We start from the raw sequence: 14,527 nt of genomic DNA, 5'->3' as shown, positions 1-14,527 counted from the left end.
TTCAGATCTCAGCCACATGACACCATGGCATGCTGCTTCATGCCTCCTACACATGTGTTTATTGATGATGCATTTTAATAAAAAGTAAAATTCTGTCTTGGCTTCTCATTTCTGACTCATGGTGTTGTGTTAAGAGTGGAGGTGAGCACATCTTTGATGTCTCTTGATGGCATTTGGGGGTGGAACTGGTTGGTTAGGGGTATGGGACTGGGGTCTGATGAGTAGGAACTGGGAGCAGGAAGTGCATTTGCTCAGGTGCCCAGAGCACCTGTGGTTTGCAGTCTGTCCCTGACTTGAGACTTAGCCACAAATACCCTGAAACAGTGACACCTAGCGGCCTTGAGGTGGTAGGACAGCTGATGAGTGGATTTTGACAAGATGACCTTACTCTGTATTTGTGCACTGCACCTGCCTCCTTGGGTTGCTCTCCTGGGCCTGGGGCTCCAGAGCAGTAGATGAGGCCTTGATGGCTGCCTGGGTGGGAAGATGAGAACTGGATGAGTCTGTGCTGCCACCAGCCGTATTGGCCCAGGACTGGCCTGGACTCTGGTGTGGGAAGGCCAGTGATTTACTACCCCCCAAGGCAGAAGGTGGCCTGGGTATTTTTAGTAGCTGGGCCTTTCTGGAAGGCCTGAGGGGGCTGGGGAGCAGCAGTTAGATCTGAGGGCTTTTTCTCCTTCAAAGTCTGAGTTCAAAGTCCCCTGACTGTGGGTCTTGTCCTGTACCTCCGTCTTAGGCTTCTCCCATACTTCCGTTCTGGGCTTTCCTGCTCCTAATCTAGGACTGCACATTTTTAAAACCATGCACCTGTCTTCTCACATCTTCTCTGGTCAGCATGTAAAGGGATGGAGAAGTGACCGCTTTGGATGGTAGGTTTCCTGGCATCCAGGGAAAGGACCGTATGTGGATTGTGTGCCATGTGGCCATCCATGGCCACCTCAAGATGCTTCTCTCTTCAGTGCATTGTCTGATCCTCACAGTGAGCCCATGGACAGGAATTCTCATCTTCCTCCAACTCAGGGTGAGTTTGACAATGGTTGAAGAACTGGATACCAGGGCACCTCGGAGAGGTAGGGTGGGTGGCACCCTGAGCAGGGCTGGATGAGAACTACCGCTGCCCAAGCTGTGGGAAATTGCCTGATGCCCAGCCTCCCCATCCAAACCTGGCAACCTGGTGCTTAGCACGTGCGGCATGCACAGTGATACGCTGCTGCTTTCCAGTTCACAGGTTTATTTAGCCTTGAGTCAGTTCCCAGGATGGTCCCCACCTTCCCTTGAGAAGCCATTTCTGCACCCCAGCTACAAAACAAGCCGGGGTGCTCAGGGCTGAAGCAGAAGTTGGTAGACAGCTGACCAGAAGGCGGCGCTTCTGAATGAGGCACCCCAAGAGGAGGAGATAAGAATGAAAGGGCCCTGAGGACACATACAAGCCTTGTGACTGGGGTGTCATGAGATTGGATCTGAGTGCCTCCCTCCCCGTGAGTGGCGTGATGAAGCATGTGTGTTGGGGATGACCCTCAGCCTGCCCTCAGTTTGCTGCAGGAAGGGAGGTCGTTAGCATGTGGGTGGGAACCCCAGCTGGAGATCTGGAGAAGTGACAAACAGCAGAGGGAGGCCAGCAGACAGGCTAAGATGTAGGCATTCCTCGCAGAGCAGCTGGGTGGGCGCCTGTGGTCTCCCCCCCACCCCATGGCCATCCCTGCCATTTTCTAAGCCTCCTGTTTTGGCACACTTCCATGAGCCTCAGGGATGGGGCTGGTGGATGGAAGTCATTGTGGTGTGAGCTGGGTTATGCACAGTGCACGGCCCTATAAACCCATGGATCCACCAAGTCCCTATTCCTGCTGTGTGCCTGTGTGGCTTACAACTGTGCCTCTATCTGCCTCTCTGTTTTGTGAGCACTGTTTAGTTTCCAATGGATGCAGAAGCTGTTTCAAACAGTTCATTTTCCCTTTGGCCCTGAAGCCCTAAAGAACCCTCATTGGTGGCCCAGGGGGCTTGGTGGTGATGGTGATGGGGTGTCAAGTGCAAGAAGCCAGGTCCTTTTCCTGTTAGCTCCAGCTCCTCAGGTCCCTAAGGCTTTGGCAAGTTCTCAAGTTCAGTGTTGTGTTCCATGCAGGTCTCCTGGTCATGGTCAGACCCCCTGTCCCACATCTCCACCTGCCCAGATTTAGAAGTCAACTTTTCCCACTGCCACAAAAAGGCTCTGAGATGCCCTGCAGTGGGGAGACATTCTGCTCCGTGCTGTTGAACTCAGCATTCCCAGGCCTCTTTGGACCATGGAACCCTCTTTACAAGTTCACAGCTTCCTGGAACCCTGGAAAACAAGGCTGCAGCCAGGCCACAGGCACCTAGTGATAGCTGTCAGCTGATGCATGGCTGTGCTTCGCCCAGAGGGCAGCCGCCTGGTCAGTGACCCCTGCGGAAAGGGAGCCTGAGCTCATCGCATCCTGAGTCAGCCCAGCCTGGCCCAGCTCCCCAGCCCTAATCCCACTCAGCTGGGCTTCCTTCCATTCCCCACTGGTTTGCTTGGGACGGCTGAGGAGTGGGCTCCCGTGGGTCTTCAATCCTCCACTGCCTTCACCTTCCCAGAGGAAGGACATTTCTCACCTTGAGACTGAGAGCCCATTGAACTGCAATTTCCTGTCTCTTACCTTAGAAGTCAAGAATTGAACCCTTATCCCCTGCATTCTGCTCACACAAATGTTTCTCCTTCCTTCTTCGCAATGCACGTGTTTTGGTTCAGTGAGTGTTCACAATTTGCACTGTGGTGTTTGTGTAAAAAATGTTCACAACTGAGCCATTTAGGATACTGTGATACATTGCCTTTCATTGCAACTTTTTGTTCTCCCAGTAACGGATACTTGATTTTCCATATATTTATCAGTCATTCAACCCCAAACTGTCAAACTCAAAACTTCTATGATAGCAAATGAATGAACAAACTACCCTTGTTGGCTTTGGTTAGCTGGTTGGCTGGCTGCTTTGTGGCATCGTTCTGGAAATCCTTTGGTCTCTTCATTCCTGTCGGTACTGGCTGCTCTGGAGGCCTCCGTGCAGCCATTATTCTGGAAATTCCTTTGCTTCTCTCTAGAGTTGAATTTCATGTTGCCTGAACACCCTGTCTTTCTGGTTTATTCTTTTGAGGCAGCATGATACCAGTATCTTCCAAAGAAAGGATGTGTGCACCTTGTACATCTGAAAAAATAATAATAGTGCTCCTCTGGCTTCACAACTGATTCATAGTTTGGCTGTCAAGTTCTAGGTTCAAAATAATTCCCTCAGCTTTTCTTTACTTTTATGTTGAAATAATTTTAGGCATTTAGAAAAGTGGCAAAAACAGTACGGAGTTCTGTAAACCCACCACCCAGCTTCCTTCTCAGGGTAGGATCGCACACATCTGTAGGAGAATGAACAAAGCTAGGAGATTAACTACAGTGCACTGCTCGTTACTGAACCATAGAATTGGGGGTTTCACTAGTGTGTCTGTGAATGTCTCGCTTTTTTTTTCTAGGCTCCCATGTTGTGAGTCTTGGTGTCCTCTGGCCTAGAGGATTCATCAGTTACTTGGTTTTTGTTTGTTTGTTTGTTTTTGTGACCTCAATGGTGCTAAGAATACAGTCAGTGGTTGAGGCACAGTGTAGGATGTACCTCAAATGTGGTGGGATGGGTCTTAGGTCTTCCAAGTAATTAGACTGAGTTACACATTTGGGACAAGATTACCATAGAGGTACTGTAGGGGGGACTTGGAAATGTCAAAGGAAATAAGATTAAAAGACAAGCATATGGCCCAGCGTGGTAACCTAGTGGTTAAGGTCCTCGCCTTGAATGCGCTGGGATCCCATATGGATGCCGGTTCTAATCCCAGCAGCTCCACTTCCCATCCAGCTCCCTGCTTGTGGCCTGGGAAAGCAGTCAAGGATGGCCCAGAACATTGGGACCCTGCGCCTACATGGGAGACCTGGAAAGAGGTTCCTAGCTCCTGCCTTCGGATCAGCACAGCACCAGCCATTGCGGCCACTTGGGGAGTGAATCATCGGAGGGAAGATCTTCCTCTCTATCTCTCCTCTCTGTACATCTGCCTTTCCAATAAAAATAAATAAATCCTAAAAAAAAAAAGACAAGTGTAGGGACAGGCATCGGACCCAGCTGTTGATACCACATCCTGTGGGATTGATGATACAATCTGGCTCCTGACTCCAGATTCCTGTTACTGCAAACCTGTGGAGTAGCAGGGTTGGTTTAAGTAACTGGGTTCTAACCACCTGCATGGAGACCTGCACTGAGTTCCCAGTGCCTGGCCCTGGCCGCAGCTCAGTTCTAACTGCTGTGAGCATTTAGGGAATGAACCCATAGGTAGAAACTCTATCTCTTGTGTTTGCATCTCAAATAAAGACTTTTTTTTTAAAAGATGTATTTATTTATTGGAAAGTCAGATATATGGAGAGGAGGAGAGACAGAGAGGAAGATCTTCCGTCCGATGATTCACTCCCCAAGTGAGTGCAATAGCTCTCAGCCACAGCCTTCTCCAGGCAGCTTAAGCAGCCCACGTTCGGCTTAGTCCATCTTCATTATGGTCTAAAGCAAAGTTATGAAGTCCCCATATTTTCTGTTTTTTAACAGCATTGGTGCCCAAACCTCTTCTGGTTCTTCCCAAGCTGCTGCTGCTTTTTTTTTTTTAATAGAGATTTATTTAATTTTCTTGGAAAGGCAACAAAAATTTACAGAAAGAAGGAGAAACAGAAAGATCTTCCTTCCGCTGATTTACTCTTCCAAATGGTCTCAGTAACCAGGGCTGAGCCGGGCCAAAGCCAGGAACTTCTTCCTGGTCTCCTGTATGGGTTCAGGGTCCCAGGACTTGAACTGTCCTCCGCTGCTTTCCCAGGCCACAAGCAGGGAGGTAGACTGGAAGTGGAGCAGCCAGGGCTCAAAACCTTAACCAAATAGGATACCAGCTTCACAGGCAGAGGTTTAGCTCATTACACCCCAGCCCCCAAAGACTTCCTTAAATAAGGAATTTCTACACTGATTATATCAACTAACAATATCTTCTATTCATTAGCAGTGTTCCTTGAAATATTCAAAAGGCAGGGAGAGAAAAAAAGACAAGAGATGCCCCTCTCTAGAAAGGTTTGTCAGGAGCACAGGGTGTCAGGAGGAGGGAGTCTTGGGGCCTGCATTCCCACCCACTCCCAGCCCTTTTCTGTTGGAGAGCTGAGTGGCAGAGCACTCCCACCTCTTGGCTCATGCCCCAGAGGTGCAGTTACCAGGGCTGCATCAGGCTGAAACTGGGAGCTGTGAACTCGGTCCAGGTCTCCTGGGTAGGTAGCAGGGCTCAAGGCCTTGAACTGTCGCCTGCTGCCTCGCCAGCTGCACGTTAGCAAGAGGCTGGAGTCAGGAAGAGGAACGGGGATTTTAACCACAGCCCTCCAGTATGAGAAGTGTATTTCCCAAACAGCATCTTCACCAGTAGGCCAAACACTTTAGTCCTTGGAACCTTTTTCTCTGGTCACAACACATGGGCCACCGGAACAAATCCGACTCTAGAGACTTCCATGGGTCAGGGAAGGGACCTATACGGAGTGCCTGAGCCCCCAAAGCTCTTTGTTTTGCTTGCATTTTTAACATGCTTAAGTGGGACTTAGGTAGCTGTGCTTTGTTGAAGGGTAGACTTGAAGACACGGACCGGGTTGCCGTCTCCTTCATCCGTGTGCCTTTTGGACATAGCTGGGTGATTTACACATGACGGATGCCCCTGAAACACGAACTCATTGGAGGAACACAGGATGTCACTCCATTCTCACGAGTCCCTTGTCAGATGCCTCCTGTTCATGCTCCCGCTCTGCAGCTGGGGCTTAGAATGAGTTAAATGCCCAGGGATTCCAATCGATGCTGACTTCAGGCTCAAACACTGAGTGTACGCACATTGGTTTGAGCAAGAGGCAAGGCCGCCTCTCTCCCTCCCTATCCACTCGCTCCTGGGGCAGTCTCCTAATGTCAGAACATCCTTATCATTGTTAAACAGCTTCCCTCCAGGTTAAGCCAGCACTTCAATGTCATGTGAACTTTGAAGTTTTGTGAAATTCAAAGAAACGATAGAATTCAAATTGCAGCAAAATGGTAGGATCTTTTATACTCATCATGTCTCGTTTTCTTTGAAGAATTGAAGGTGCTTTTCTGGAAATTAATTTGTTTAGGTTTGTAACTCCACGCTTGCCATAGCCTGCAAAAATATCCACAATGCCCCAGGTTGGGAGCAGTGACAGGGGGTGGAGGGGTCATGCATAATCAGGTGTTAGCCTGAGGCCTGGTGTGTAGCACTGCCTCTCCCACAGGGACTTCGCCATGCTTATCATGTGCAGTCACTTATTCCTCACAGTTCGTAGAGGTTAATAAGTCAGAGGAGTGGAAAGCAAGACAATGAGGTGGAAATGCAAGACTCCTCTTTTTTTCCTTTGTGAAGTTGGTTTTTCCTGAGCTGCTTGCTTTGCTAAGCCAAGTCACCCATCAGGGACTGCAAAATCTTCCCCCGCTGGGTGAGTTTAGGAATGGTGGCAGGTGAGGGTGTTCCTGCCTCCCGGGTTGGGGTGGAACTGTGCAGCTTACTGCTAAGCAAGTGTCCTCCAAGAACTAGGTCTGTGTTTGCTGGGGGTACATTCAGATTGAACACACTTTCCTTGGAACCCTGTCACTTTGCTAAACCACAGATGTGGACAGGGCTGGGGGAAGATGGTGAAAACCAGATCTCCTGCCAACCCTGAAAACCTCCCCGCGCAGGAGGAGGGAAGGGAAGCAGTTTTATTCTAAAATTAGCATCCAGCTGGGGTGGCATGCATCACAGCTCTGAAGGGGCGAGGGCACGTATAGAAATCTCTCCCTGGGTACAGCCAGACACACGTGGGTTTCCCCAGATAAGCTGTCAGGACAAGCGGTAGTCAGGCCCCTTCATGCGACATTCACCCTTGGTTCACCTGGTGTTCAGGGCCATCAGCTGGGGTGCTGACTGGCCTTGTCCAAACAGGCACTTCCCATGGCTGTTGATCAGGGCACAGCCAGGCAGCTCTGGGCAAGTTCTGGCTTTCTAAGCACTCTGTCACCTGTTCCACCCCCACCCACCCATGGCTGTGTCTCTTGGGCCATGGAGAAATAAAACAAAAAACAAAAAACCCAGCCTGCTTCCTCAAGCTGCTAAGAGGCTTATTATTCAACTTTAAAGATATTTATGCACATCTCAAAGAGATAGAAGAGAGAACCTATCAGGTACAGGTTTTCTAAAGGCAATGCTTCGAGGGGTCACGCTGGTTGGTTGGTATCTGGTGTTTGTGGCTCACACTCTCCCCCCTCGCGTTCCAGGGGCTGCCGCGGGTCCCTCGTTTTCTGATTCTGCTGTCTCTGCCCTCAAGAGAAGTAGCGTATGTGTGTATATACTGCCTACATGCAAAAGTGCGTGTGGCACAAGGTTAAAAAACTGCTACGTTTTAAAACCAAATATTTGATTTTACAATCTTTAAAGATTTATTTTTATTCAAAAGATTTACACAGAGAAAGGGATACTCCACCCACTGATTCAATCCCCAAAAGGCCGCAACATCCAGAGCTGGGCCAGTTTGAAGCCAGGAGCCTGGTGCTTCTGTGTTTCCCACTTGGATTCGGAGTTCAAGGCCCCAGGCCATCCTTCATTGCTTTCCCAGGCACATCAGCAGGGAGCTGAATGTGAAGTGGAACAGCCAGGACTCAAATCTGCAACCCTGTGGAATGCTGGCACTGTAGGCAGAGGTTTAACCTACTATGCCAGGGTGCTGGCCCCTGATTTTAAAATATTTTAAAATAAAAACTCTAAGAAGAGGGGGCAGAGACTTCTCCTTAGTTTCCATGGGGAACTCCGGCTCATCCTTCCTCTCTCTTTGCTCTGGTAGATCCAAGAAGCAGCAGCAAAGGCCAGTGTCCCACCTCCACTTCAGGAGGTGCCCCCTCTGGACCCCAGTGCTGTCCTTTTTATTACAAAGCAGGCCTCAAGTTCAGCTTCGAGCCCCCAGTTTAGCTCTTGAAACCTATTAGCCTCTTGGGTCTTGTCATTGGTGGATTTTCTTCTCGGCTTTTTTTCAGGGCCCTGGAGACTCCCTACCCAGAGATCTGCTTCTTCTCTAACCTGTCTCCTGCTGGCACGTGAGCTTCTGCCACATGCAGCTGCCCAGGTTGAACCAGCTCACACATCTGCTGGCACATGGGCAAGCTCCTGGCCAGGACCCAAAACAAGCACAGGCTCTCTAAGCACAGAGCAGATTCTTTTCTGTTGTGACGTCACGGACATGCTGGGTAAACTTCAGCAGCGTGGCGCTTCTTATCTCTGAACAAAAGGGAAACCCATGAGTGGCATGGGTGAAGACAGAAGCCGCAGTCAAAGCGGCTAGGTGGAAGCCAGAAGCCTGAGTCCCGGGAGATCAGTAGAGAAGCCCATGTGGGCTCGGGGGCCTGGGCTGAGGCCGTAACACCTGTGTGGGCACAGGGGAGAAAGTGCCCGATGAGAAACTCCTTCAATAGCAGCAAAAGCCTTAAACAGATGCTACTTCTTTGAAAGGCGTTAGAGAACGTTAGTCCCACCGCGGCAAGTGCCACAGCAGCTAAGATGCTGCATGGGAATCCCGCATCCAGAGGCTGGTCATTGCTTCTGGTTGCAGCTTCTAGCTGATGCAACTCTGGCAGGCAGTGGGTGATGGCTCAGGTACTTGGGTCCCTGTCATCCACGTGGGAGACCCAGAGGGAGTCCCAAGCACCTGGCTGTAGCCTGGCCCACCCTTTTGGGGATGAACCACTGGAGAGATCTTTGTCTCTGTGTCTATCTCTTTTCCTTTCAAATTATTTAAATTTTTTTTTGAAGAAAAAAAATGTGCTGTCCACAAGGACAGTAAGAAGAAGCAAATTGTCCACCTTGGAATGGGAATATAAGGAAAACCATTATAATCACTGTCAGAAATAGATTCTGTAGGGCCCATGTCAACTGGAGTCCAGATTTGTACTGTCCATACAGTCCCTTGGAGAAATCAACATATTAGTCAGTTAGAAGCAATGAAAATCCTGAAGTTCTGTGTGGACGCTGATGCAGAACTACCCAGCCCAGGGCCCATGGGAGTCACACAGGAAGAGCAAATGCCCCACAGATGAACAAGTGCAAGTGACAGATGTGGGAGGAAGGGAGCCCAGATGGCTCAAGGAATGCAGACTCTGGGATCAGCTTGGGCAGTGATGGGAGTGCAGCATGCACTATCCTCATGGGCAACACCTGCTCCATATCTAAAGGCTCAGTGCTTTCCACCGCAAATCATGCTCTGCCTACTTTTTGATGAGCTGAACACATGAATGAATGGGCTGATCTGTTATTTAAGGAAAAACATGCACTCTACCAAGGAAACAGGAAATGAAAGAGTTTTCAAAAAGACCAATGCAGGTGACAAAGGGTTAAGGAAGGCTTGACCTTCCTTAAGAACCAATGCAGGTGACAAAGGCTTCTCCTGGTGAGAGAAGAAGGGAGTGTGTCTTTTTGGAGGGGCTCCCAGCCTCTTGCCCAGGAGCCAAGCGCATTGAGCTTCTAGAGGCAGGACCAATGGGAGCAGACCTACTTGCTCTGTTGTTGGTCCTGGCTGTTCCATTTCACAGGGTGAGTGACACATGTCTTGAGGCTACGAGGAAAATCCCTCATCATGAACCAATGTAGTCATGCCCAAATGCTGTGCAAATCTGATGTAGAAACCCGCTTCCTGTGTGAATAAGGGTATCTTTTCTACACCCCCTGCTGCTCTACTTGTACTTGGTAATGAGCTGTTCAGTGCTCATTAGAGCTCAGTAGGGGGTTTTGATCATTCGCATGACAATACAGACCATGCACCCATCACTTTCTAACGAAAGCACCACCTTCTTAGAAGAGGTCCCAAGAACATGGAGATGAACTGATGACTGAGCTGGTTCTTCCAGTTGGTGTGAGCCGAGCTGTGGTCTGCTTGGTTTAGCTTGCTGTTCCGGCTTGGTGTTGCCCCCTGCGGCCCTCACAGGTGATACAGGTGACTGCGGGGTTTCAGGAGGCGGCTCAGACTCTTCAGGGCCTCAGACAGCCCCTCCCCAGTGAGGGCACTGCAGGCCCGGAGCTCCCAACGATGCTCCTGCAGTCGCTCCAGGCCCAGCCTGTCCCTGATCTCCAGCAGCGGGAGGGCATCGGGTGCCTCCTGCTTGTTGGCCAGCACCAACAAGGGGACGCCGGCCATGCTGGGGCTGGCCAGGACTTCCAGGAGGGCAGTCACAGCCTCAGGCAAACGGGCTTTGTCTGTGCTGTCCAGCACATACACGAGGATGTCTGTGCCTTCCAGATAGTCCTTCCAACTGGCCCTGAGCTGAGGCTGCCCCCCAACGTCCCAGAGGGTCAATGACAGGTTCCCAGGAGCTTCAAGGGGCTCCACGTTAAAACCGACCGTGGGAAGGGTCTGCACCTGCTGGTGGCCCTTCAGCTTGTACAGGAGTGTGGTCTTGCCTGCTGAGTCCAGGCCCATCATCACCACCTGAGGTTCTGCCTTGGGACTTTTGGAATTTGCGGTGCCCATGGTGGCTCCTACTAAACCCTAGGGGACAAAGGCCGAGAATGTGCATCAGCTTCTCTTAGGGGGTTGTGGGCGCAGATCCATGTGGGCACAGGGCAGAACTTCAGCCCCAAAACAGGGAAAGTCTTTACACAGGGTCAGGTTTCAGACACAGCTGGAGGTTGCACAAGGGCTAGGAAGGAGGAGATGGTGAGTTATAGGCCGCTGACCCTTCCAAGGTGAGCATGGGACCTCCTGGAAGACACAGACTGTGGCTCACTCACCTTAGTTCCAGCCCGGAGGCAGGAAGAGTAGATGGAACACATTCAGTGGAAATCCCAGAAACAGGGCTTGAATTCTTGCTGGTCCGTGGCCTCTGACCTCTGACCAGTCCAGTTAGCTTGAACCCGGAAACAGAAGCTATGCTGAGACCATGGAGGGAGGAGGGGATGCTTAGTTCAGGGCCATACTGCAAGGCCAGCCCTGTGGCCTTTAACTGATGTGGCCAAATTGCTGTGCTATCGTAGGGGAGGTGCAACTGGAACCATCAAACATGGCATCTTTGAATCCAAAACCACTGCTGATGTCTTCCAAGCCCCTTGTAAGGCTCCACTGATGCAGCTTAAGCAATGCTTGAACCTGAGGGAGCCGAGCTGCCCCTGTGTCCGTCCTGTCGTCTGGTGGCAGCTTCCGGTCCACTCCTCCTCCCTGCAGTGAGTGAAGGAACGGCAGGTGGTCACATTCAGCGCATCCCCAACCCAGGGGGCATGGCCCTGGGAAACCCTCCCTGGCATCCTCACACTCAGGCTCTGTGCCTCAGGACACACGCCATAAAGCCCGGCCAGCTGTCCCTTTTCGGGGTCCCAGGAGAGCAGCAGAGAAAGCCTTCCCACCTCCTGCTCACTCTCCTCTTACTCCTGCCACCTAAGGTGGTGACTCCAGAGCCCAGGATGAAGGGACTCTTGGGCGGCCCCGGCGAGAGAGCCCTCCCAATCCCCTAATTTTTTAAATGTTTCTTTTTCTTTTTTTTAAATCTACAAACAGCGGCGAGCACATGAAAGAGAAAGTGAAAGCTGAGAGATCTTCCATTTGCTAGTTCGCTTTCCAGATGCCTATGATAGCTAGGGCTGGGCCAGGCCGAAGCCAAGAGCCAGGAACTTCAACTAGGCTTCCCACAAGGGTGGCAGGGCCCTCCTTCTGCTGCTTCCAGATAGGCGACCTGTTCTCACCTTAAATGAGAAGGCCATGTTCACCTCCAGGAATGTGTGGCAGCTGCCCCTGGACGAGCCAGGCACCACGCATTCCTCTTCCCAAGGGTCGGGGAGTAGCAATCTCCTTTACCTTGCACCTTTTGATGAGCCGGGGGCAGGACGTCCTCCTCAGACGTTCGCCTTGTCCCTAGAACTGCTTTCTCCACCCAGCGCCAGCCACAAAGGAAGTGATGTTCCCACTGCTTCTCTTTTTTTCTGCTTCCTTTTCCTAGGTGGTTGAAGGGAGGGGCGCTGTCTGGCTAGGGACAATGGGACACCAAGATGTCCCCTGCTCTTCAGCTCCTGGGAGGACCCAGCCCAGCCTGAACTCCTGTTATCCAGTAACTCAGATCCAATGTATGAAGACGGGTGTGCAAGCTCAGAGTCACGTCCAAGTTCAGCCACAGCCTTTCACTCTAACCTTCACTCTCAGCTCTACGCTTGGCTCTGCGTTTGGCTGCCTGGACTCTTCTGGACTCTCCCTAATCACCTCAGTGACCCTCATGAGCCGTATGACTTGCTTTTTTACCTTTTTCCTTCTCCTCTCTCCAGCTTTTTAAGTTAATTCTTTCTAGAGGTACATAGAGAACTCCCTGATGCTGATTCACTCTCCAGAATGCCCACAAGCCCAGGCTGGACACAGGAGCCAGGAATGCAGACCAGGTCACCCAGGTGAGAGGCAGGAAGCCAATCACTTGAACCATTTCTGTTGCCTTAGCAGGAAGCTGAAGTCAGCAGCAGGAGCTGGGAATTGAACTCAGGTTCTCTCAGGTAGGATTCCGGTGTCCAGTGATTTTCCCACTGTGCTAAATGCCTACCCTTTTCCTACTTTCTCTAGTCAGTTTTTCAGCAGTCCACAGCTCCTGCATTTCCTGTGTTCCACTGCACTTAACAATCAGTTTGCCAATTATAGTCCAGCCTAATCATAGTGGTGTCCCACGTGGTTAGAATCAGAATGGACATATGCTTTCGTACTGTTTTTTTTTCCATTTAACTGTATATAAAAGTTGTTTCTACAGTCTGTAGTAAAAATTACTGGGTTGGCTTTATAATTATGTTACATCAGTAGAAAATAGTATGTTCTACTTCTCATATCTGTGAATAGTGCTGAGTGAAAGATTTTGTGATAATGTTTTTCTCTTCGTTTGGGTCGTTTCTGTAGACTGGATTACTGGCATAAGGATTTGTGAGACAGAAGAAAAGACTCATGTCTTGCTAAGAAATTTTTTTTTTGTTAAAGTATTTTGATTTCTTTTTAAAAGTTACTAATTTGTATACAATGAGTAGATTTCAGTTTTCACAGTACCAATTTAGAAGCATAGGGTATCCTCCACATCTCCCATGTATTAATTTCTCCCCATTTTATTATAGTATTGCTAAGGTCTTTCCGTAGTTCATTGTGTTGCACTACAAATTGTGCTTTCAATGGTTTATTTGTTATTTATTTTCATTTTACTTGAAAGACAGTGTGACAGAAACAGACGAGGCAGAGAAAGATCTTCCATGCATTGGTTCACTCTCCAAGTAGCCACAGCAGCTGGGACTGGCTCAGGTGAAGGTCAGGAGCCAGGAACCCAATCCAGGTCTCCCCAGTGGGTGGCAGGAGCCCGACAAGTTCTGTCATTGCTTGTGGCCTCCCAAGGTGCACATCGGCAGGTAGCTAGACTGGGAAGTGGAGCCAGTACTTCAACCCAGGCACTCCCATATGGGATGCAGCCATCCCAAGAGGCACAAAATACCCAACCCTGACCCTGGTTTTGGGTCTCTTAGGCTGGACCACCCTGACCTCATGCGAGGCCCTGACCCCCAGACAGAGGTGGCAGTGTAGGAGAGAGAATGTGCCAAATGCACGAGACTGGTGGAATAGATCAATGTTCCCACTGTTGAGGATTGTGATAAAGTAGTTACCATGCTTGTGACGGGAGAGGTGATCAAAAAATGTTTGGGAAATATGGATCATGAAGAACTGAATTTCACACCCAAAGAAGAAAAGCCTATTTAATTCCATTTCCCCATGAACTCTTTGAAGTCTGCTCATGGTGGCAGCCACCTTGAGGTGCTGCATTGTTTCATTGCCTCTTCACAGCCACCCTGAGGCTCAGGGAGGTGCAGTTACAGAATACACAGCTGCAGGTGCAGGAACAGCAGGGTTTGAGTAACTTCTCATGTGATGGGAAGTCTGGAGGGACTCATCAGGGAGCCCACTTCTCTCTGTTCACTTGTCAGCAGGTGGTTGATGCTTTCTTTTTGGGGTGGCAGCACAGGTATTACCCTAATTATTAATGGTTTACAAGCAGGGGAAAGGGGAGAGGCAGTGGTCTCCTTGTGTGTTTGGTCCATGTGTTTATTTGTTTAACAGGGAAAGGGCTAGCTCCTGAGAGCCAGTTTCCCCCTTACGCATACATATCACATTGTCCAAGGAGGATGGAATTCCTTGGCTAAGCCGGGCTAGGACCACTTTACTGGACACACTGCCCTCTACCTCTATCTGAATATTGTGCTGCTCTTGGCAAGAAGACAGTGGGAATGCTGTTGGGCATGGGTGTCTGACACATTTCCCCTCCCACAACCTTCCATGATAGAAAGTTCTCTTCTCCCAAGGTGATACTATCTTTTAAAAAAAATGTTTTGTTTTTTTATCAGAAAGTCAGATTTTTTTAAGATTTATTTTTATTATTATTATTTTTTTTATTGGAAAGGCGGATATACAGA

General features: G+C 49.8%; 1 protein-coding gene across 1 annotated transcript; it reads right to left on the bottom strand.

Moving 5' to 3' along the window:
- Positions 1-9,481: 9,481 nt before the first annotated feature.
- On the bottom strand, positions 9,482-11,262 carry ARL11 (ADP ribosylation factor like GTPase 11). Its single transcript, XM_040991054.1, has one exon. The coding sequence runs from the start codon at positions 10,587-10,589 to the stop codon at positions 10,041-10,043; it is 549 nt and encodes a 182-aa protein (XP_040846988.1). The 5' UTR covers positions 10,590-11,262; the 3' UTR covers positions 9,482-10,040.
- Positions 11,263-14,527: the final 3,265 nt, after the last annotated feature.

This window comes from Ochotona curzoniae, unplaced genomic scaffold (genome assembly GCF_017591425.1).
Source record: "Ochotona curzoniae isolate NIBS_2020 unplaced genomic scaffold, NIBS_Ocur_1.0 contig_64, whole genome shotgun sequence".
Taxonomy (NCBI): Eukaryota; Metazoa; Chordata; class Mammalia; order Lagomorpha; family Ochotonidae; genus Ochotona; species Ochotona curzoniae.
Note: the sequence above shows the minus strand (reverse complement) of the source record. Positions and strands in the feature narration are given on the sequence as shown.